Source organism: Galeopterus variegatus, unplaced genomic scaffold, assembly GCF_000696425.1.
Source record: "Galeopterus variegatus unplaced genomic scaffold, G_variegatus-3.0.2 Scaffold3419, whole genome shotgun sequence".
NCBI classification, from domain to species: Eukaryota; Metazoa; Chordata; class Mammalia; order Dermoptera; family Cynocephalidae; genus Galeopterus; species Galeopterus variegatus.
Genome location: NW_007729530.1, coordinates 115,987 through 141,534, shown reverse-complemented (window position 1 = coordinate 141,534; position 25,548 = coordinate 115,987). Strand labels below are relative to the sequence as shown.

Genomic DNA, 25,548 nt, shown 5'->3' with positions numbered 1-25,548 from the left:
GCACTCTGTGGTTTGGGGGCTGTTTTGGTGTTGCTAGTTTACTAAGGAATAATTTTTAAGACAAGTAATAAAATGTAATAGGGTTGGTGTAAGGCTTAAATTAGGAAATACATGAAAAGTGCTTACGTGTCAGCTATTAGAATGATTATTATAACCTCAGGGTCTGGTTTGTTGGGCTTGTTAATTCCTTTCTTCAAAGTCTAGTAGGCTGAGAAGCAAAATAATATAGACCATTAGAAGGACTTTAAGGATCATCTGTGACAAAGTTAATCCTTAATTTCTTGATCTGTAATGTGAGAATTGCTGCAGATTATTCCAGCAGTTGTGAAAAGTGCTACAGCAAAGAAATCTGGTTAATTTTATTTAACATACTATTTTCCAAACATATTTGACTGCAGTTTTGTTTATAAGGAATAACTGTTAACATTTTGCTGAATTCTGTTGCTCAGTTTTGATACTTCTGGACTAAATTATCCTTACGGTTTCTTCTAGCACCCAAATGCAGGAATTCCATGGTTCAAAAAGCCAGCTTGCAAGTGGGTTAAATTTATTTGAAAGCATTTTATGTCAGTGTCACACATACTGTTAAAGTACAAATACAAACCTTAAACCTTCAGAGTTTCATTAAACCATTCTTTTCTGTAGGTTTTTTTTTGGTAGTATAGTAAATTAGGCTAAAGCTTTTGTCAATTTCACATTCATCTCTTGCTTCTCCTTGATCTGAAATTATATTTATTTATAAGTATGACTTTGCCATTTTGAACTTACAGTGCTGTAAATGAATTTTCTTTTACTGATGGGAAACTAGCTTCCTGATTCCCCTGATTTCACTCCTAGCTCTGGATTTATCATTCTTTCTACTTTCCTTTCATGGTGTGGGCTATGCTTAGTGTATTGTAGACTATAGAACTTTTCTAGAGTGTGCTGAGAGCATGTCTCAGACTTGTGCTCTTACAGGTGTTTCATTGCTAAAATTAATTAGTGGCTGTCAATTCCTGGTTAAGGTGAAAAATTAAAATATTGGATAGATTTTTCTCAATTTCCTGTTTTTTTCCCAGAAATTGAGCATCATATGAATATTCCACAGCTGTTTATAGAACTCCTTTTATGTACCAGGAGCTATAATGAGTGGTGAATCAGACCAGCCCCCTTCCCTCAAATTAGTAATACCCTACGGGAAGTGACAGGTGAATAAATGAATTCCAAAAGCATCAAGATTAGATAAGTATAGGAGGAGTTATGAGAACTTACAGGGCCACCCTTCTAGTCCTGGAAGGTCAGAGAAGACTTCGTGGTGGAAGTAACATCTATGTTGAGAATGGAATGATGTCTAAGTTAGCAAATGATTATTGGCAATAATAATAATTACCATCGTTTGGACATGTGCATATGTTGGACATAGTACAAGGCACTCTGCATCTGTTAGCATTAATTCTTACAAAAACCTGGAAGGGTTATCCCATTTTACAGAGATGAAAGGTCAGTCTTAGGTTAAGTAACTCATACAAATTTCTACAGCTAGTAAGTGGCATTGAACAACCATAAGTAAATTTTAACAGAAAAGTTTGGAAACAATCATGCAAGTTCAAAAGCAATGTTTTCAGGTATAAGTATGTTTATGATTTTATATTGCATATGCATAATATAGGCAAATTTTCTACTAATAAATTGTTCCTAGTTCATATTCTTTAATTAAATAGATCAGTTCTAGGTGTTCCACAGCTAATAAATTTGAGCTCACCTATAAGATGGTGAAGGAATGAATTATGTTTTAAATTTATATATTTTTAAGTGAATTTCTCTTATATTTTATTGATTCAATTGTATTTTCACCTTTATTCCAGTTGTTGATTATTATAATCCTAAAATTGCAATACCTCATTCTCAATTTTGACAAAATGACCTTGCCTATAAAAATTATTAGGAAAGCTATAAAGATTAATAAACATAAATAATTTTTCTTTTTTCCCTTTAGTTTGGAATATGGGCAGATCAGCTTGGGGATGGAAGAGCCCACCTTATTGGAATTTATATGAACAGGTATCGCATGTTTTCTTGTATGACAGCTTTTCTGCTAAATATTAACATATTAATATTAATATTAGTTATTACTCTACATATTAGAGTCTTGTAATACGTAGAATTTTTCTTTTTTGAAGGCAGGGTGAAAAGTGGGAGCTCCAATTAAAAGGCTCAGGGAAGACCCCATACTCCCGGTACATTTCAGCAATCTTTAAAGTCATCTAAATAAAGTTGATGTTGTCTTAATTACAAATGAAAATCTTTTAAATTTTATTTCCTGTAGACATGGTGATGGTAGAGCTGTACTTCGATCCTCAGTGAGAGAATTCTTGTGTAGCGAGGCTATGTATTATCTTGGAATTCCAACTAGCAGAGCTGCAAGGTAATCCATCTTTCCTTGAAACTTTCAGGACTGCGTCATGTTCTCTCCAAAAACGTGTCAGTAAATTGAGCAGATGAATAATCTCTGATAGAATGATTTCTTACAGTTTCTTGTTGTTTCAGGTACTTCTGGATAGCTTTATAGTAGTTAAATTGTAACTTTGATTCTCCTATGTTTCAGTCTGGTTGTAAGTGATGATGAAGTATGGCGAGACCAGTTTTACAATGGAAATATCATGAAAGAACGAGGTAACAACAATTTTTAGAATACTTGCATAAAATTGGACTGAGTTCTTAAAGAGCAACAGATACTGGACATTTTTGCAGTCTTCTTAAAAAGTAATCCATGGTTCTTCAAGATGTCATTTCAGCATTTCTGTATTATTATTGAATATCCATTCCCACATTCTTACATAACTAATCCATTCATTTCAAACAGCAAATATATGGGACGAGAACAAAAATGTTTATGAAGAGCTGGCAAAGATGTTACAAAGCTAGTACAGGAAATTTTACACACTTTCCTCCCAATAGTGACCCTAAGACCTTCCTCAGAGCCTGACTGCTCTTACTTTATGTTGACTTCCAGTAAGCTCAGTTAACTTTTCCCTTGGCCTTTAGTAGTTTAGAAATAAAAAACTAGGAAGGGGATGAGAAAGTGTGCTGTAGAGGCACACTTCCAGCGGCAAAAGAGAGACTTGACTCTGAATCTCTGGGGAAGGGAGGAGACCGGAATATCAATAATAAACATATTTAAGAGCCTAAAAAGTAGAGATGTTGAGAACTGCTGACAGCCCTACATGCTTATTGGGTCCTATGGACATCTCTGTGTCATGGGATAGCATTCTTACTGATGATGTTCACAGTGATTCATCGAGAGCACATTTTATGTTCCTTATACTTAGTGCATAATAGATGTCTTAGTCCATCTGGACTGTTACAGCAAAATACCTTAGACTGGGTAATTTATAGGCAATGGAAGTTTATTTCTCAAAGTTCTGGAGGCTGGGAAGTCCAAGATCAAAGCAACAGCAGATTCCGTTTCTGGTGAGGGCCCTCTGCTTCATAGATAGTGCCTTTTGCTGTGTCCTCACATGGTGGGAGGGGAAGGCTGCTTTCTGGGCCTTTTCATAAGGTACTAATCCCTTAATCACCTCCCAAAGACCTCCACCTTCTAACACCATCACCTTGGTGATTAGGTTACAACATATGGATTTTGGGAGGATGCAAACTTTCAGATAATAGTAGTACATTTTTATAAGATTTTCATAAAAAACAGTCCCTGAAAAGTATACTTAAGGAATTAAGGGTTATTTATCTTTATGGCATCTCTCTCCCCTTTAATTTTATCTGGGTAAAATGATACTATTGCACATGGGCCCATAACAACATTTAGGTCTTTTTGTTTATGGTGATTGGATTCGAGATTCCAGTCACAGACTGTTAGTATGACTGGTACAACACTACTAACTTTTGTGGCTATGACTTATATATATGAGTATATACTGTTTATCTGAATTCTGAGTTATAATCTTCATGGTTTCAAATGGTGCAGAGTATTACTTCTTTTAGGCCATTCAGAGAATGTCCGTATCTAAGTTTTCACATAAATGCAGATATTTCATTTGTACTTTTAACCTAATATTTGTGTGAGGTACTAAATAGCAAGCTGACAAAGTCCTTGCTAGGACTTTTTGCCAGCAAGGCTGGCATCCCTTTTGCCTACTTCCCCCTTCTCCCTCCCCTTGAGGTCTGACCTTTGATTGAACCCAGGACCCTGGAAGCTTTGTAAATGAGAAATTTATGTTCTTATTTTATTGATAAATAGTTAGCTATGAATCTTCAAGTGCTGTGTCAGCTGAAAATGTTCTGTAAATAGCTTGGTACCAGACATAACTGATTTAATCAGTACGATTTGTTATTTTCACTGACTTACAAAAAGGAATCTCAAATAAACTAGGATGCCTTACAGGTCAGCAGCCTGAAAGGTCCTCCTGATCCCATAAAACGTGTCTCTTCATTTCCTACCGTCTCCTCTTGGGGTACTAGTCGGTGACACATTTGCACAGGAGCCATTACCATACAGTGAGAATAGAGCCAGGCAGGAAAAAAGAACATGTGAAACCTAGAACTGACTCTGCAGGAACTAGCTTTGTGACTTGGGCACATCACTTAAACATTCTGGCCCTCAGTTTTTTCGTCTGAAATGAGGAGGTCCATACAGGCCAGCTGCCAACAAAACAAAACAAAACAAAACTGTATCCTACATCACTTAAACATTCTGGCCCTCAGTTTTTTCGTCTGAAATGAGGAGGTCCATACAGGCCAGCTGCCAACAAAACAAAACAAAACAAAACTGTATCCTATCTGTCCAAGTTAGGAGGTAAAAAATAATAAAGTAAAATAAAATAAGGAAGTTAGACTAGATGATAATTCTATGTCTTCCAGTGCTAACATTTAAGTAAATATTTAGAATGATTTATTGAGCTTTTATTTTTTTTTTTTTCTGAGTGACTACATTTTTATTGCTCAAACAAAACAAAACGAAACAAAAAAACCCCACACAGATGAAAATAGATATCTAGATTAGTATGGTGAATAAGTCCTGACTGTATGGGTAATTCAGTCAAACCAGAAATTATTAATTGGCCCTTTTCTGTGCCTACCATTGCACTAAACTCTTGGGGGCCAAGGAGTAATAAGTATGTCATAGTCCCTGGTCTTAAGAAACTCACAGTCTTTGTAGTAAAAAGATTTAAACACATGGAACAAAAGAACAATAAAAAATCAGAGGTAAGTAAAAGGGAGATCAGTTTGGCTTTATGGAGGAAGTGGCAGTTGATCTTGAGCATAAGGTTAGGTAGAATTTCAGTGATGGGAGAAGAGGAGGATATGTGGAAGAGGGAAGAACAGCACAAACAAAGGTCCAGAGGTAGCAGTCATGATGAGAGTGGTTGTCTGTTGAAGGACAGCAGAGCAGGAACTCTTGTCACCCTGCTGTAGACTTTCATCTTGCCTTCTAAACACATGTAAGTGCAGCATTCCTTATAAGAACCATGAAATCTACTTATTAATTGTATTACTGATGTCTATAATCAAAGCAGAAGGCAATAGAAGGTTACAAACACAAAATGCATGGATTCATTTGATTTCTTCAGTATATATTCATAGTTTATAACATATGCAAACATTTATTTATTGGAGTTAGTTTTTGATGGGTTACAGGAATGGAAGGCAGTTACAAGGGCCTATGCAAAATAAAATAATTCTTAATTCCCTATTTCAGGGTGAGGTACAGGGAAGGTTCACAATTGATGAGACAGTGGAGTATCTGAAATTTGGAGCCGAACATACCTCTCACCGTTTAGCTGAATTGGAGTCTTGCTGTTTCTAAAAGTCTTGTGGTTCCTAACATACTGATTCAGGCTTGAAGGCAATAGAGAAAAACCTTTGATCTTTTATAGGGTGTAAATTAGTTGTTTTTCTCATCATCTGTGACTACTTTCTTTTTTATGAAAATCATTTTATTTTAAAGAAATACATTTTGCTATATTCACATAGCTAAAATAGTTTTATGCTAAAATAAAATTTCTTTTTCAGGTGCAGTAGTGCTGCGTGCTGCAAAATCATGGTTTAGAATTGGATCATTAGAGATTTTGGCTCATTATGGTGAACTGGATTTACTGAGGTTAGAAAATTACTTTTTTTTTTTAGCTATGAAAGTGAGTATGTATCTCAGCTTTATTGGGATATAATTGACATAAAAATTGTATATATTTAAGGTATACAATGTGATATTTTGATATATGTATACATTGTGAAATGATCATCACAATCAAGGTAATTAGCATATCCATATCCTCACATAGCTACCTTTTTTTTTAGTGAGAATACTTAAGATCTACTCTCTTAGCAAATTTCAAGTGTACAATACATTATTATTAACTATAGTCTGTGCATTAGGTCTCTAGAGCTTATTCATCTTGTGACTGAAACTTTGTACTGTTTGACCTACATCTCCCCATTTCCATAACCCTCAGACCCCTGGTAACCACCATTCTACTCTCTATTTCTTTGAGTTTAACTTTTTTTAGATTCTGCAAATAAGTGAGATCATGTTGCATTTGTCCTTCTGTGTCTGGCTTATTTCACTTAGCTTAATGTCCTCCAGGTCCATTCATGTTCTTGCAAATGACAGGATTTCCTTCTTTTTAAAGCCGTTTAAAAAATTACTTTAAAAAAATGGTACAAAACAATTGGAAAAATCCTATGTGCTATGGAGTTAAATATTTTGTGTTCTTCTAAGTAAAACTAAGAATTTAAATTAATAAGTATTTTTAAGACGTGCCATGTGCCTAATACCAGGTGCGTTTTTTAGAAGGTTAAAAAAAGGGGTGTAAGACCCAGTAGACCCTGTTCTCAAGGAATTTATTATGTAGTATGCAACCTGGTTACAGCTGAGGGCTTTCATTCACACTCAGAGATTCAGGGGCAAGGGATTCAGACTCCCCAGTTCTGCAGCCTGAAGGGTTCCTGAAGCTTTCTTCCCAATTTCAAGGATTCCCCAAGTGTGTCCTCTGTCTCGTGTCTCTTCTTTCCTAGGACTTCAGCTTTGACGTGTGTGACGATGCCTGTTTCACACTGAGCTGACCCAGAGGTGAAACTTAGCCCCTTCCACAGGACAAAAACAAACAAACAGAGCAAATTTACACAAAGCCTTTAACCACAGTGCGTCTTACTGAAGACTCCTATGGGGAAGACAGAGGAGGGTTGCTTCAAAAGAGTAAAAGCAGTGAAGTCTTCCCCTCGGGTCTTGTGGTACTGTTTCCATCGTTCTCTGATGTCCTGGTGCCTGCTGACATCTGTGCTCCCAGAATTCTGCCTTCCCCAAGCAGACTTAGCAAGACGTTTGTTCTAATAAAAACGTTTCCTTTTTTAAGAGGAATTCTGTTTCCATTTGTTAAGATAATACAGTCTTTAAAAGTCATTAGAAATATATAAGAAAAATTCTCTTGGACAAACTATAAACATATGGAGTATGGATTCTATGTTGTAGTTATCAGCATAGTAAATCCAGATTTGGTCCACGAAGAATAAGGGGAGAAGAAAAGAAGGAAGGAGATGAATAAGCAGAGAAGTCCTCACATTTGTCACTACTGTTCTCTGAGTCTCTTACTTTAGCAAATGTTTGCTGAGCTCGTGGTCATCCTGGCTGGGGTCATGGTCGTCCTGGTTGTCTGCTCTCCCTGGACATTATTTCTAACCACCCATTTGCTTTTTGGGTCACTTCTGCTTGGATTCACCATGCCACTGCAACCATTCCATCTAGTGCTCATATTTCGGTTGCATTTCACTTATCCTTCTGACATATTGTCCATCACTTCATCCTTGAAATGCCTCCACTGGCTCACATGACATTACTCTCATATGTACATATGAGACATAAATAGATATTAGACAAGCTCTAATTTACTCCTATTGTTTTGACTGGGTTTTAGTAGTTTCCAAATCATATCTACAACCCAAATCTTCTTCCAGATTTCCTCTTATCTAATGCAATCAACACTAGTGGTTAGTCAGTTAAGTAGAATACTTGGTTAAAATAGGTAATAAGAAATATAGTACATATGCACTTTAAATATTTTAACTTCAGACATTTGCCAATTTTTTGTGACCTCATTTTTATTTATTTATTTATTTATTTATTTATTTCTAAAGATGACTAGTAAGGGGATCTTAACCCTTGACTTGGTGTTGTCAGTACCACGCTCTCCCAAGTGAGCCAGTGGCCCAGTGACCTCATTTGTAAATGACCCTCCACACATAAATAATCATTCCCTGCTCTGTTAGTGCTATACACTTTCTGTATTTCTGTTATTGCACATATGATACTGTGATGCAATGATTTCTTTATATGTTCTTCTTCCCTAGTAGACTGTGTGCTTTTTGAGGTCTAGGTCTGGGTCTTGTCATTCTTTTTCCTAGCACTTGCTCAGAGCTTGGCATACAGTAGGTGCAAGAGGCACTTAATGGATGTTTATGGAATTAATCTGAATTTATAACATAATTAGGTGTAATCTAATATGATCTTAGAAACATATTTCTTTTTTCGATTGGTATTGAGGAAATATTTTTCTTTGGCTGTTTCAGGAGTAAAATCTTAAAGTTTTAAATGTTACGTCTGATCTAAGGACTTCGTAAATGTCAATGGTGGACATAGGTGCTTGGATATTCGGGACTATGTACTAGAGAACACTGATTCTATCTCCTTTTTATCTCCAGGACATTATTAGACTTCATCATACAGGAGCATTTTCCCTCTGTAGATGTCAAAGAACCTAATAGATACATGGTAAGTTTTTAAAAAGAAAAGGCAATACTCTGTTTTCTCTCATTGGCCTGCCAACATTAGAGATTACAGCTGCAAACTTAAAAAATGAGAGTCAGGAAACGAAGTGTGGAGCGCTTTGAACATTTTGTTAGGCGAAGATAAGATGAACCACTCTATAAACAAGACATAGACAAGACAGTTGTTTTATTTGAAAGATGCCTAAAAAAAAGAACAGGTGTTCTCACATCCTAACTGTTATGTGCTATTTTTCAAGCAGCATTTATAACTTGGTCACGTATATTCTTTGCTCACACATTAGGTATATGGATATTTCTATAGTAGCAGTTCTGAAATAACCATGATACATAATAGGAAAATGTGATTTTCTGTTCTTGTGGAAATCTTGTCATCTTCATAACCCTTTTTCATTCTTTAAACAGTCATAGAGAAGGGAATTTCATTTTTTTTGGTGACACATTTTGAAGTTTAATAACTCACATTGCTTAAATTTAACTCCCTTGTGCTGAATTCTGTTGCTTTTACTTTTCTCATTGGACATGGAGGAGCTTGATCATACTTTGTCTAAGCCTTTTATATATTATTTCTGGATGAATAATTTTATTTTCTTCTATTTTTCTTACATGTACTTATTTCCTTTTCTTTAAGTCATCTTTCGATGCACCTTTGAATTCTTCCCGTAGTCTCCTTGTGACTTATCAGAGGATCCTGGAAGAGTATACATTACTGAAAACCTGAAAATTTTCTAAATTTTATTTTAGGATTTTTTTTCTATTGTGGTATCTGAGACAGCACAACTGATTGCCTTGTGGATGTCTGTTGGTTTTGCTCATGGTAAGTTATCTACTGGTATTTCATTCTTCTGATGAGAAAGTAGAATTAATTTGTTGAAGCAGAAGACTTTTTTTTCAGTATTTAAAAATATTCCTACTAGTGAGCTTCTTAACATTTTAATATACAAATTCGTTTTTAGCAACAGAAAAATTTTTAAAATATATTCAAAATGGCTTTGAGATCCCTGTACCAGCCAGCTGCCAAAAAAAGATAAAAAAAAAAAAGAAAAGAAAAGAAATAAAGAAAAAGAAAGTGGCTTTGAATGGAATAGTAATCGAAAATAGGATGATAACCTGTAAAGCTTTTTAACCTTAGGATTACATGCATGATTATATATGAGAGTAATTCAAAGAGTTTGTAGAAAAATTGCAGTAAAAGGTAATACAAATCCTTCCGTGAACTTGTTGAGGACCCCTCGTATTGTGTTTAGATCTTTCTAAAGCTGTTTTAAAATTTTTAATTATAGAAGTACTACATTGCTAATGAGAAGGTTACATAATGCAGTGTAACTGTGTTCAGCTTACCTTTATGCTGAACAAAACTGTTTGAATTTATGAGCAAGTCAGGGGAAAATTGCTCTGCTAGTAAGCACAGTAATAATTATGAATAATGAATATGGGAATGTTATAAATAAAGCCACAGTCATGAAAAAAAAAATAAAAGTACTTACAGCAAATAATTTAAAATATACAGAAGTGAGTGGGAGTTCCATTCTCCAAGGTAATCCCTGTTAACCATTTCATATCAGTTCCTCTAGACTTTTCTTCTATGATATACAGATGTCTCCAGCCAAAAAAAAAAAAAGCAGGGCTCCCCAACGCTGTTAGTGTTCTGCAGCTAATGACTGTCAAGGGGTGTATGTCCATATTTTTATCTTTTCCCCTATTCACAATCTTTGAAAATTAATGAATCTTATTCCTTTACTAGCCTCAACTCCATTGTAAATAATGTATGTGTTTTAATAAATGCTAGAAATTGAGGATAAAAAAAAGAGGAAGTTCAATTTTGGGGGATTTTGTTCCTGTAGTATTTGAAATCTTTGGTGGGAGATTATAAAACAAAAGGCTAAATTTAATTTTAAAATATAATTTTAACATATATTAAGCTATTTGATATCACTAATTAAACTTTCAACTGGTAATCAAATTTTATTTCATCTCTAAAACAAATGGCATTTCCATGACCTTTTGTATTATGGATAATTTAATAGAGTTAAAATTCAAATATTTGATTATTATCATGTTTTTGGAATTTTTTGTTGTTACTTTAGGTGTTTGTAATACTGATAACTTCAGTTTGTTATCCATTACAATTGACTATGGTCCATTTGGTTTTATGGAGGCCTATAATCCAGGTATGTATGATTTATATATGTGTGATTTATGTACAGACACACCCTGTTTCACTAAAAAATTACCACAGGTTTATTTTAGATAAACTCTTATAGATAATATAGTAATGGGGTAGTAGAAACAATTGGGTTCATTTATGAAATGGTCATTTTTATGTGGTTAGTAGATCTTGCTGGTGCCATAAGTGATACAACAACGAATCCTGCATGGTGTTTGCTCTCAGAAATTACACGTGAGAGAGGATGGCAGGAAGTATATCCGGGAATATGCTGTCAGACAGACGTGGGTTTGAGTTCTGGCATCTGACCCTTAATGGCTCTGTGCCTTTGGAAAAGTCACTTTAACCTCTCACGCCACTAATTTATAAAATGGAAGTAATAATAATACAATGCTTACCACTGAAGGGATCAGAGAAGGTTTGTGGAGGACATGCTGCCTGAGTTGGAGTCTGAAGCATGTGTGATAAATTAGAAACTCTTGTGGATTAGAAATGTATTCCTCTAGTAGGCAAATGTTCCTATTTTAAAAGCTTTTCGTGTATATGGGTATTAAGTGTTTATATTACTTTTGAGTTAAATATTTAATGTCAGAAAGATTTTTATCTAATACATGTAAATTTATTAAATTTAAATATATACTTAATAATAAAGCTACTTATTATTAATTATCTCCACTGTAAAGCTATAGTATTTTGTTTTAAACAGATTTTGTACCAAATATATCTGATGATGAAAGAAGATATAAAATAGGAAATCAGGCCAATATTGGGATGTTTAATTTAAACAAGTTGTTACAAGCTCTAAACCCATTACTGGATTCTAGGCAAAAGCAGCTGTGAGTAAATCTTAAATCTACTAATTAAATCTGTGTGAAATATATTTGCATAACATTGTTGTTAGCAAGAGATGGACATTTTAAAAGCTATCTTATTATTTAATCTTTACTAATGAGGGCATTTCAAACTATATATTTCTCTAGTCCAGTTTGGGCTTTTTTCCATAGTTATTAGGATAAAGTTTTTCTTAAACGCTTTTTAGATGTTGTGAAATCTCTTTATTTCCTGTTTGATCCAAAGGTTATTTATCACTGTGTTTCTTAATTTCTAAGTAGTTGGAATTATTTTGTTCATATTTTTAGGATCAAAGAGTGTGTTTAGTAAAATCTCTACTATTCAAAATGTGTTCAGGTTTCTTTGTGGCTGAGCGTAAAATATTTTTGGACATTTTTGATGATCGTACATAAAAATTTATATTCTATAATCAAAAGTTTTAATACAGTATATAAAATTGAGTGTATTAAGTGTATTATTCAAGTCCTTTATGACCCTGTTTTTAATCTATTAGGTAAATTTGATTCTGAAGAGATGCTTAGTAAAAGCTACTACTTTAATTATATTTTTATCAAATTATATTTTCCAATTGTTTGAAATTTACATATTTTAATATCATATTATTGGTACATACAGGTTGTTTACTTATATTTTCTTTAAGAAGATGTACCTTTTATCCTGACAGTGACCCTCTTTATTCTGATCAGTACTTTTTCCTCTGGCAGCTGGCTGGTGTGATTAGTACTTTTAACTATCGAGTTCAGCTCATCTGATGTTAATATTGCCACTCATGCTTTCTTTTTGTTGGGTTTGCCAAGGTGGACCACTCACTTTGTTTTTCACTTTATCACTTTGTTTTAAATGGTGTTTCTTGTGAAAACTAACAAAACATATAGCCAGATGTTACTTGAATGTAATGGTTTCTGTCCTGATAGAAGTATGTAGCCTGTTCACATTTATCATAATTGATATATTTTATTTTATTTCTTCTGTCTTACATTGTGCTTCTTTATTTTACTGTTGGTCCCCCCATAACCCCCAGCCCCTTTCCTTATCTTTTTAAGATTTGAGCTATTCATTCCTTTTCTCCCCCTGTTGATTTGTAAACTCTGCTGAAAAAAATTATTGTTATTTTTTTTTTATTCTGCTGGTGGTCACCTTCTTTTTTTCTGCCACTTTCTCTACTGTTATATGAAAATGGGTTTCCAAATACTTTTCCTCAATAAGATTCTATTTGCCCATTGCCTTTCCCTCCATCCTAATAAGATGAGATCTTAAGAATGCTTTTATGTTTTACCTCTAGTTACCGACCTGCTAGGTTTTGCTAAGATATTTTAATATTCTGAATTTGAGATTCTTAGGTTTTCCCTGGAAGTATATCTCTTTAAGCGTCTGTGCCTGCAGCACTCCCCCCATATCCCCCTCTTCTCATCATTTCCTTCTTCCTACCATTCTTTTTTCATGGTTCCATCTTAAAATCCCTAGGTATTTCACTCATATGGGGTTATGTAGGTGATCCATTTCTGAATCCTTGCATAAACATTTGTGTTTTAATTTTACTCTGACAGATGATTGATATCAGGGTGTTAGTTAGTGTGTGGACTCAGTTGTGTGTACAGGATATCGTCATGCCTGTTAATCTGCAGACCTAAGCCATATTCTCCAGGCAGGCTTTTTCAGTAGTAAAGCTGAAATTTCAATCTCTGTCTATCAACCGTGTGGTCTTTCATTCTGAATTTAGGCTGAAGAGAAAAGGAAACATGGTTTTAAACAACAGAGCAAATAATAAATAGAAAAAATTGCAAGTTTATAATTACTCAAATTGAAATGTATGCATATGAATATGCATGGATGATAATATGAGCACATTAATAATTGTAGAGAATGTCACGATATTTGTTGACCCAACCACTGAACATTGAGTTCCCTGGGGGCAGTGACCAAATTTAATAATTTCTGTGTCTCCAGTGTATTTGTTGGAGATAAAATATACTTTTCTTCCCATTCACCCTCTCGTGCCCAAAAAAGTCTAAAATTTACCCTGTTTCCACTACAACAAGATCTGAGAAAGACATCAAGGCATATAGTGATTTTATTAACTGCAGGTAGCAAAAGTATTATTACAATAACGATAAAAGTTTTACATGTTCAGGTCATCCAGGCTTGGTAAAAAAAAAAAAAAAAAAAGTACATGCCATCTATGATTTCCTTAATTAATCTAATTTAAACTATATTAGTAATACAGTCACATAGTTCAAAATCAAAGCATATAAAATTATATTTATTAAGCTATCTTGTTCCCATCCTTGTCTCCATCAATTTTATAGCTGTTTTGCCATGCAGAGTTTATTCCTTCAACAAATATTTATTGAATACTTCAGTGCTCAACATGTGCTAGACACCATTCTAATTCCTAAGGGGACAGCAATGATTGAAACAGAAAAACAAACAAACAAACATGATGCCCTCATGTTGCTTAAGTCTGGTGGGAGAGACAGTCAATAAACAAAACAAATAAGTTATACAGTGTATTAGGAGATCAATACTGTGGAGGAAAATAGGCAGAGGGTGGGGAGGGAGGGGTTTGGAGTTTTAAGCGAGTGGTAAGCAAAGACCTCATTTGAGCAAAGTCTTTTTTTTTTTTAAATTATGACTGGTAAGGGGATCTTAACCCTTGATTTGGTGTTGTGAGCACCACGCTCTCCCAAGTGAGCCAACCAGCCATCCCTATATAGGGATCCGAACCCTGGCCTTGGTGTTATCAGCACCACACTCTCCCGAGTGAGCCATGGGCTGGCCCCAGAGCAAAGTCTTTAAAGAGTTGCAGGAGCAAGCCATGCAGATAACTGGGGAGGAGCACCACTGAGAAGGGAATGGCCTGTGCAAAGGCCTGAGGTGGGAGTGTGTGTGGTGTGTTTAAGGATTAGCCAGTGCAGCTGCAGCAGAATAAGCAAAGGGCAGTCTCAGAGGAGCTGAGGTCAGAAAGGTAAAGGGAGTGAGGCGTCAGATGGTGTTAAGTTTTGTATAACTTAAAATACATTTAAGAATGTTAAGAGATAGACACTGAATTTGTTTAGAGATGGGATTAAGGTTATTAGTACTCTTTAATTTTTCTGAAATGTTTCATTATATTTTCATACTTTCAGAAAAATAAAATGTTATCATATGGGTGAGATATTTGTAATGCATTATCTTGGATCTAAGATGATTTTTAAAATGCACCAAAAACCCCATTTATATAACTCTCTTGGTATTATAGAGACATATCAATATTTAACTTGTAAGCTAATTGTTTATAGTTGTGCTGCAGAGGTGACATGATTTGACCAGTACTGTATCCAAATCTTTGAGACAAATTTATATTGAGGATTTTCTGTAAGATATTATATATAATTAAACCACGAAACCAGAATCATTAGCATGTACTTTCCATGTTACTTAATATATGAGAAGGTTCACTTTCCTTCGTGTAAAATGTAATTCAAGAATGTTAATTTTGTATCATTGTTTAACTGTCCTTCCTTTCCTTCCCACAGTGCTGTTCAGATTCTTGAGGGGTACCCTGTTCTTTATTATACAAGGTTTGCCAATTTTGAATACAGATATTAAAGCATCCTGGTTGGTTTGAAATTCTTATAATGGTGAGAATTTTAAAAACAAATTGAATTGATGTTTTTCCTTTTAGATTTAGCAAATTGTTCAAAGCCAAATTGGGATTACTTGGAGAAAGGGAGGAGGATGATAACTTAATTGCATTTCTCTTACATGTGAGTTTATCATTGTACTTTTTTTTCTGATCAACATTTGAATTACTAACTTTTCAGCATATTTTTGAAGAATTGAGATTGATAAATAAAATTATTTTCATTAGCTCATGGAAATGACAGAAGCTGATTTTACAATGACGTTTCGGGAGCTCAGTGAGATTACTCAAAGCCAGTTACTGGAGCTCAACATTCCTCAGGTATTAATTTGTGACATTTGACTTTTTTCTTAGTTCAGTTTTCTTTAACAGGTTTATCAATGGATAATTTATGTACCATGATATTTCACTCATTCTAAGTATACAATTCAATGATTATTAACAATTAACATATTTGTGCAGTTATCATAATTCAATTTTAGAACAATTTCATCGCTCTAAAAAGATCCCTTGTGCCCACTGCAGTCAACCCCTGTTTCGACTTCCAGCCCCAAGCAATTGCTAATCTACTTTTCTGTCTCTAAAGGTTTTCCTTTTTAGGTATTTGATATAAATGGAATTATACATACATGGTCTTTTGCATTTGGCTTCTTCACTTAACACATTTTTTAGGTTCATCCATGTTGTTGATGATCAAGCAGATATTGATCGATATATGTATATATATGCATAATTTTTTACATAAAAGAGAGTATATTTTATATAATGACTGCACCTTGCTTAATAGTATGTCCTGAAGATCTTTCCATATTAGTACCTAGAAAGAATCCTCATTATTTTTACAGCTTCAAAACATCCCATTTGTAGAGTACCATATTTATTTAACCAGTGCCCTACAATGGGACTTGGTTTGTTTCCAAGCTTTTGCTATTATAGTATACATAGGTTATTCCATTTGGTACAGATACAGAGAATTCCCCAGAATGGATTTCTGGGTTAAAGGGTATGCTATGCATTTGCAGTTTCGCTAGATCTTGCCAAACTTCCATAGCCTTTGATGTTTTGTATTTTTATCAGCAATATATTTCTTTTTAAGAGGGAAAAATTTATTTAAAAAAAAGGTAAAAACAAATGCTTGAGAGGAAAATATTGTGATATTTTTGCAGGTTTAGTTCTCTGACAACTGTTGATCCATTTGTTAGAAAGTAGTCTCAGGTATAGAATCACAAAATTTTACGTTGGGAATGGACCTTAAAGAGCAATTCATTTTGCAATATGGAGACCAAGGCCAAGAGAGGTTAAATGACTTATCAAATTCACATAGGAGGTTATTATAAAGTCAGAACCAGAACCAAAATTTTTTGCTGTCCAGTATCCTTTTCATTATGCCAGGTCTGCCCATTTTTACTTTGTTAATTCTGTCGTGGTTCTTTGATATTTAAAGCCCCATTATTGTGCTAAAAATCAGTCCTTGTTTTCATGCATAGTGAAGCTGAGGCAAGAAAAGGTGGTTTTTTCAGTCATTTCAAGAAAAAGTGAGGTAGCTTCAGATTTGAGGTTCCCTTTAGTAGACTATTCGAGCTTGCACAAGTAAGTCACTCAGTTTCTCTAGTCCTCTCTTGCCTCATCTGTACAATAGGGGCAGTTATAATAACATCAACCTCATGGGTACTCAGTAGTTGTTAGCTATCAGCAGTAACAATACCTAAGGAAGATAAGCAGTGGTAGTTCTCTTAATTTCGGTCCTCTCAAGCATAGGGTCCATGTAGGATTTGAAGGAAGGAGTGCCATGATGGAAACTGTATTAGCAAGAGGGGTCAGCCTCTTATCACTTACTTTACAACTACTTTCAAACAGAAATGGTTATTGCAAGTGTAGGAAATGGGAGTTAAATTAGTGTTTGAAAAAGAAGCATAGGGCTGGCTGGTTAGCTCACTTGGTTAGAGCATGGTGCTGATAACACCAAGGTCAAGGGTTCACATGTCCTTACTGGCCAGCTGCCAAATAAATGAAAAAGAAGCATAACAATTGTTATTTCTAAGGTAGGTGTGGATCATGCTAATTATAAGGAAAATTATTGTTCTTGCAGATATAAAATAGCCATAAATTGCATTTTTAGGAGTGATTTGAAAAAAAGAACGTCTGCCTATTGAGTAGGAAATACAGAAATACAGAAAAATGTTAACCAATAAGTATCTTTGATGTAATTTTTGAAATGTAGTGATTCTTCTGTCATAGCTAATTATCATTTAATTAGTGGTAACCACTAATTGTCATTTAATGTGTGCAAAACTGAGACAAAGTAATGTTAAATTGACTTGTTCAAGTTCGTGACAGGTATAAACATTTAAATTACCAAGAACTGGGAAAATTTAAGTGAGAAGAGATCATTATACTTTTAATCATTTCTGTAGTTAATTTCATAATACTTTGCAACTCCCTAACTTCCTAGGTAGAGCTGATTGTTTATTCCTTTGTTCCCTTAGCCTTTTATGTACATTTCTACAACACTTCTAACATGGCCCTGAATTATTTGTTTACACAGTTCCCTTCTTAAAGTCAGGTACTATGTCTTCTTAATTTTTGTGTTCTTCCCACCTAAACATAGTTCCCAGCACATTGTCGTCATTTTATAACTATTTGTTAAATGAATTAACGGATAACTAAATAAAATGCAGTTGCAAATTAAGTTATTTTAAAATAAACTACACATTGAAGGAGTTCCCTATATTAAAGAAGCCTTTTGATAATATAAGTATTCATCAGGTAATCTGTTTATAAGAACTTTGTATTCTCTTAAATTATTAAATGTGGATTTCCATAAATTAGAATTTTAGAGTTTAATGATATATAAAGAAAAGGAAAATATTTCTTTTTGTGCTACTTCTACTTGAAATAACATTCTTTATAAAAATCTGGGTAAGTTATTATTAAAGAACCTAAACAATTTTAAAGGAATATGAAGTTAACTTGAAAAATTATTAACATAATAAGCAATATATTATTGTATTTTTATTTAGCAATTCTGGGCACTGAAGACAGTTTCAAAGCACAAACTCTTTCCTGCCTGGGTGTCCCAGTACCTTTTGAGATTGAAGAGGTAAAGTCATCTCATCACTTCTAAAAAAGCACGTGATGTATTATTTTATCATTGCCAACCTATCAGGTCCCTCTCTTCCTTTCCATTTTTAGTCCTGGGTACTATGCCCTGGTGAGGCATCTATGGTAACACCTTACCCGGGCAGAAAGCACCCATCTGTTCACCTCGACTATCTGATGACAGAGCTCCCCAGGTTTCCAGAGCCCAAGCCCTGGAGCTCTGGAGGACAGCTCGTTAGGCTTTTGTCCACTGTCTATTTGTTGTCACATCTTACACAATTTTAAGAAGTTTCTTTGTTACATAACTCACTGAATTAGAGCAACCAAGAGGAAAGGGTAAAGAAGTTGTAGGTAGTGGCAGCTGACGGAAGAAGGAAGAAATAGGAAAACCACAGGAGGCACAGGAGCAAGTAGCCCAGCCCTTCACAGCTCAGAGGCCACTGGGGGCTGTTTATAAAGGGGACCCCGAGTAATCAAGAAAAAGTTATTTTCAGAAAACTATGTTTAAGACAAGAAACGGTATGACAGTTTAGATTTTTTTTTGACAAAAAGACTTTTTTTAATTGGTTAAAATTAAAAAAGGTTTGCTATTGCCTAAAATAACTAAACAAGGTGGTATTTTATATATTGTATAATCAAACTTTGTATTTTCTATTTTCCTTTCAAACACTGATTCAATGTAATTTTGAATGTTTTTTTCTATTTGTCTTGTGAAATGATTCTCTCCTGTTTGGAAAAAGAGATGTAATTTGGGGAGATAGTGGTTAATTTTGTCCTTTGTTTTATTCATTTTTAGTAACATGAATGACTCAGATTCTGAAAGAAGAAGAAGAATGACATGTAAGTAATCTTTCTGATTTTCTCACCTTTTAAGGATTATCACACAGAAGCAAGATTTTTGAAAACCAAAAGCAATTACTTAAGGGGACTGAGTTGTTTTGTTTTTAACTGGAATAAATCAAGGTGATTATATTTTAGTTGAATTGAAGTGTCATATTTTAGCAGATGGCTTTTAACTTAGAGTATGATACCTCTGCTTTTGATAAGTTTCATACTAATTTTAAAATAATATTGTCTTAAAGGATGGTGGAGAGACAAGGAAGATGGTTCAGAATATGGTGGAAAGATCATGGGCTTGGGAATCTGACAGATGAATCTCTGCCACTTTTTAGCTGTTATGGTCTGAGAGATATTTAACTCTCCAAGTCTCAGGGCCCTTAGTGTAGTAAAATGGGGATATTTTTCAGAGATGTAATAATGATAAGCAATAATATGTTAGAATGTCTTGTTAATAATCTTGTTAGAGTGTCTGGGCCATAATACATAACCAATAAATGATAGCCATAAAAATAAATTACTTTTATGTGTTGATTTTCAGTTTGCCATGTGACTTCACACTTGGCTAGGAGAATGAAAAAAATGGAAGTTCTTTTTGCAGTGGGGGTTCTCGCAAGATCAAAGAAGTTAAGACAGAAGGCCCTAAGTCTCCGAGTACTCCCACGTTGGGACTTGTATAGAGAGCTAGTATGTATCATCAGGGTGGCTGATTCATGTTTATGAAATAGGGATGACACTACATTCCACATTATGTTAGCGAGTGAGATTGCTTCTTGAACTCAGGATATTACTGTAGAAATAAAAGCAAGTTTAATTTTTATAGTGAAGTGAGTAATCTGTTTAGGATTCAGCATAGATGTAGTTGCCAGCCACCATGTCCATTTGGGCAATTATACAGAATTATAGGCCAGCTCAGAATATGAACGACTCAGCAGTTGAGAGAAAGAAGAAAATGTGGTGGCAGTCTTTAGTATTTGGATTTGTTTGGTTATGACAGATGGATGAAATAGAAAAATGAAAGAAATTCAGTGAGCTCAAGGCTACAGCTTTGCTATTTTGTTTTGTTATTTTAGAAAAGTAATAAATGCTAAACAATGTGCTCTCAAGGAAGGGAACAAAATATCACAAAGAAGTATAGTAAGAGTTCATAATGACAGTTCATTTATTTTTTTTAAAGGTAAACTTCTATATATTATGTGTTTAATTGATCTGCAGATGGAAATGTATAAAAAATTGGTTGCACAAACTTATGTAACAATGTGTACCAGGGATGTGGAATTAAAGAATTATACAGGCATGAAGAAATAAACATCAAAGAGTGTACAGTTTAGTGAACTCTGAATCTTCAGTTTCCTTCTGGTATTATTTCTTTTTTTGGCTGCATAATATTTCTTTGAAAGCATATGTAATATTTTACTCAACCATTTCCCTATTATTAAATATTGATGTTGTTTCTAGTTTTTCCTTTAAAATAATGCTTTTTTATGTTTAATTTTTTTTTCTTAAACTATATTCCTAGAGAAGTAGAATTATTGGATCACAGGGCGCTTACCTTTTTAGATTATCTATTATATTGGTAGATCTTTAAAACCAAGTTGAAATGGAATATTATGTTCCCTCCATTCAGGTAACGTGGAAACTGCTGTTGAAAATCACATAACTGATTTCTGCAGTCCTTTCGGAATTTCTCTTGTGCCAACAGGGAGAACATACCCTACCCAGTTGATAAATTATTTTAGAAAAGGCTCATCTCAAATAAAGACATAGTTTCTGGAATTTTTGTAAATGTGCCATTATTATACTACTTTTCAATATGAAATAAAAGCATGATTACTATCAGAAATACAAATTTATAAGGGTTTTGCTTACACATGGCCTTTCCTGTTTGCTCTTGAGCAGCATCAGCATTAAACTGTAAGTTTGTGCTTGAAGATGTTAAAAGCAGCAACTGGTTTTTATCCCCCTTCACTTTGGCCACAGGGCCTAATTCAGATGAATTATCTACTTTCTCCATGCTTTATAAATGCTAAGTATACCCAAAATGGTGAAAGAGCCAAATGAATGGTGAAAGTGAAAAGAAAAGCAAAATATAGTGTTGGTCATAATGCTCAAAATGTTTTTTTCTGTACCATAAGATAATAAATACTGTACATTGTTTATATGCAATTAAAATGGACTGATATCAATAATATCTTCTCTTTTGAGCCTTCCAGCAAAGTTCTTAAAGATTATCTAATTTCAGTGGTGATTTCATATGGCCTGTGTCAATTTAGTAATTTATTGTTCCCAAGATGTGCTTTTCCCTCTTGTTTAAGCTGTCAACCCTAGGTATGTGCTGAAGAACTGGATGGCAGAATCTGCAGTGCAGAAAGCAGAAAGGAATGATTTTTCAGAGGTAAGATGGTTGACTTTTCGGGGTTTATTTTTATTAATTTAAAATGTGTCATATTTTAAATACACTTATTTTGTTTATGTACGTGCTAAACTATATATAGCATTGCCAACACCAACTTCCCAGATTTCTCTCTGCCTGGTGTCTCTTGTTTATCAGAGAATAATTTTCTCATATTTTCTATTTATTCTTTAATTTATTTAAGTTTTAAATGTTCATTTTATAACATATGTATACATATGAGGTTACTTTAAAAAGTTCATGGAAAAATGGAATCAAAAGGTAATAAGAATCTTTCTGTGAACTTCTTGAAGTACCCTTGTGTGTGTGTATATATGTGAAAGTACACACACATATATATATATATACACACACACACATACACACATATTATTTGCATTTCTGAGGCTCTGAGTCTGCTGTTTATTGTTTGTGTTTTGGCATTTTGGAATTCAGTCTCTGTTTGAAATCCCATGAAGAGTGATTTGAGGGTATATCTCTCCAGAGGGAATTAGCATTTGCTTCTACAAGGTGTCCATGCCTCTAGCAACCTGGGTCCACTTGAATCTAGACAGCAATGAAAATGACTAACCTGGAGCTGCCTGCATCAGCACGGATGCATCTCACTTTTTTTTTTTTTAAATCTCACATTTAATGTTAAGCCAAACAAGCAAGCAGCGAAGGAATTTATACAAGTGTGTTACCACTTAAATATAGTTTAAAACCATGAGGGGCTGGCTGGTTAGTTCACTTAGTAGAACATGGTGCTAACAATACCAAGGTCAAGGGTTCAGATCCCTATACCAGCCAGCTGCCAAAATAAATAAATAAAAACATGGAAAATTATATCAATATCATGAAATATGGTCTTAACCATATTGGAAGTATTTTCTTTCTGAAGTTGGATGGAGGATACACAGGTGTTTATTATATTATTCTGCATACCTTGTCTGCCTCAAATATTTCATGATTGTTTAAAAATGCATCGCACATAAAGTATTTTTCAGAACAGGCATGACTCTGGCACTTGTGCTGCCACTCTCCTGTGCTACACCTGGAGCAGACATCCTTGACGATCGTGGCCTCTTCTCTAAAACTGGTCACGGCCTCAGCCTCATTCTCACACAGCATACCGCGTAGTCACTGCTAACCGGGCAGAGTTGACACGAGAGGAAGCTGTATTTGCTATTTCTAATTTGGAACTTGGATTTACTTTTTATTTCAGTAGTTTAATTACTCTGACAATTCTAGGTTTTCATTTCAGAAAACAGACTATTTTTAAATGTAATCTTTTTATGGTATTAAGGAAACACAAAGGGAAGGGAAATAACAGCATTTATCATTGATAAATTTGTCCAAGCTGGGGAAACTAACCAGCGTTTAATAAGTTGTTTTGTTGGCCTGTTTCTCCTTCCTTCCTTATCTTTTGTTCCATCCCTGATTTCTTCTCTTCCTCAAAATTGTATTTGAGTAATGATGCAGTGCTCACTGGGTGGGGTAGGAGGAGGTGTTTTCTTAGGTTCAAGTGAACATTCAGATTCATATGACTATCACAGGCCACACTTGGCCCCAGTCAACTGAGGGAGACGTAGGACAGGAACATAGCTTACCCACAGGGCCACATGAGGTTCCTCGTCTGCAGGAGTCCTTGCAGCAGTCCTCCGCAGCAGTGAGGCTCAGCAGCACAGCTCAGGTGCAAGGAGCTGGGAGCCTTGCTGGGAGGATCCAGGGGCAGCCCTGCTTCGAAGCTCCATGCTCCACAGAAACCAGTCCCTCTTGTAACAGCTCCAAAGGAGTGGTTTCTTTTTTTTTTTTTCCTTTTTGTCTTTCTCCGTGTCCGGCAACGGATCGCAACCCTCAGTGTCGCGCCCGCACCGGACCGGGACCGGCAACGGGATTGCAACCCTCGGAGTTGCTCCCACACCTCGCTCAGCCAGTGAGCGGGAACCGGTCTGTATGTGGGATCCGAACCCTCGGCGGGAGCGCCACCATGCTCTCAAGCGGTGCACTGTAGCAGTGCGCCACCGGGCCGGCCCCCCAAAGGAGTAGTTTCTAACGTCCCCACTAGAGACCTGCCTTATACCAAGAGGCACCAGACTTAGGAAAGCCCAAAGCATCCTATCGGGTATTTACAGTCCAGTCTAGGAACTATTTGTCAGTCAGAGGCAATGTTGTGTGGTGATATAGGTGACATACCACCTATAGAACAGATCTAGAGAGTTAACTAAAGGTCAAATTCTCATGCAGGAGAGGAAAAGGATTTGGTGAAACATTTGCACGTGCAGCCCTTTATACACACAGCTGGGGTGGTGTTTGCCTTCTTTCCTCAAACCTTTCTTGAGAATCCAGTCTATGCTAGGTGCTGTGGAGAAGTGTAAAAATCCGTTCAGGGAGCTTTTAAACTAGTAGGTGAGATTGATAGTTACACAACTAACTTCAATAAAAGGATACGTACGGAGAGTACCTGGGGAGAAGTCAAGAGGGGCTCTAAGAGCACCATATTGATGGTGATGTAGTCTTCATATTTATAATAGTGTTACAGTAATATGTTCCATTTGATCTCTTGACTTCACTTTCCTAGTATAGATAATTATCCACCTTTTTCTGTCAGAACTAGGCATTTCCTTTGTAATACCTGAGGAAGTGACAAAACCACTGAAAATACACATTTTGGTCTTAGATATTAGAAGAGGTGTGTCCTTTGATGCCTCAGTTTATTACCATGGGCCAAAATTCCAAATGAGGAAGAAACATGAGTTGAAATTCATGCCCTTTATTTGAAAAGATTACAAATCATTGATACACTCTTATTTTTGTAAGTATTTTAGAAAATTACAGTTCTCTTCTTAATGCTGTGAAGGAATCTTACCAGGATATATTTGTAGTCTTCATCACACTGTACATTTTTACTCTCTTCTTCTAGTATGAAAGTATTTAAGGAACTTTCTGTGGCATAATAGAAATTCTAAGTAACAAATGTAGTTGAGGTATTCATACAACATAAAATGTATAAGCATTTTTAAGCAAGTTTAAGATTTACCTTGTCATTTTGGAAATTTAGAAAATTAGTAAGGATTCTGAGTAAGAAAATTAATATTTACTTAAATTGTTTACTAGGTCCATCTTCTCCAGGAAGTTCTCCAGCATCCCTTCCAGAAGCATTCTGCAGCTGAGAAGGCAGGCTACTCTGCACCTACTCCTTCTTGGGCTAAAGATCTCAGAGTTAGTTGCTCATCTTAATTTGGGAAAAGCAAATTAAGGAATACCTCTATCATTGAACTTAACACAGAATAATTTGTTTAATAAATTCTTAATGATCATCCACATTTTGATGAAAATCCCACATTGGGTAATAATGATTGTATATAAAAATGTTTTTTAGCCAAATAAATTGGGCCTTATTCTCTGAATCATCTTTGTGATCATTTTTGTCCTAATAACTTAAATGGAATAATAAAGTGTTTTTGGTAAACTATGTGAGTTGTTCTTAATGACTAAGAATTCTTATGACAGTTTTTTAATCAAAATGGATTTGTAATTATTCATCTAGTATTTCCCACATTTTGGGTTACATCAGTAAGTATACAGTCTAATTGTTCTCCTAGAGTTTTTTTTCGATTATGGAGTTTTCAAACATTTACAGAAGTAGAATAGTTTAGTGAACCCTATTTACCATTTGACCAGCTTGTTAATTATCAGTGCATCATCAGTCTTGCTCCATCTCCCCTCCACACTCTACTCCTATATCACAATCCCATAGTTATTGTTTTAATTGAGGTGTAGTTTACATATTCACAATTATTTCTAGGA

At 34.9% G+C, this 25,548-nt stretch overlaps 1 protein-coding gene across 1 annotated transcript in view; it reads left to right on the top strand.

The window, feature by feature from the left end:
- LOC103600691 (selenoprotein O-like) overlaps positions 1-25,213 on the top strand; it is a 33,236-nt gene extending 8,023 nt beyond the window's left edge. Inside the window, exons 4-18 of the mRNA XM_008585006.1 lie at positions 1,976-2,040; positions 2,306-2,404; positions 2,585-2,652; positions 6,004-6,091; positions 8,686-8,755; positions 9,514-9,586; positions 10,857-10,940; positions 11,643-11,772; positions 15,304-15,348; positions 15,453-15,534; positions 15,639-15,731; positions 18,431-18,510; positions 19,306-19,349; positions 21,662-21,741; positions 24,856-25,213. Of these exons, the coding sequence (XP_008583228.1) occupies positions 1,976-2,040; positions 2,306-2,404; positions 2,585-2,652; positions 6,004-6,091; positions 8,686-8,755; positions 9,514-9,586; positions 10,857-10,940; positions 11,643-11,772; positions 15,304-15,348; positions 15,453-15,534; positions 15,639-15,731; positions 18,431-18,510; positions 19,306-19,349; positions 21,662-21,741; positions 24,856-24,978 (1,224 nt within the window). The 3' untranslated portion in view covers positions 24,979-25,213. The remainder of the gene's footprint in view (positions 1-1,975; positions 2,041-2,305; positions 2,405-2,584; positions 2,653-6,003; positions 6,092-8,685; positions 8,756-9,513; positions 9,587-10,856; positions 10,941-11,642; positions 11,773-15,303; positions 15,349-15,452; positions 15,535-15,638; positions 15,732-18,430; positions 18,511-19,305; positions 19,350-21,661; positions 21,742-24,855) is intronic.
- The last annotated feature ends 335 nt before the right edge of the window (positions 25,214-25,548 follow it).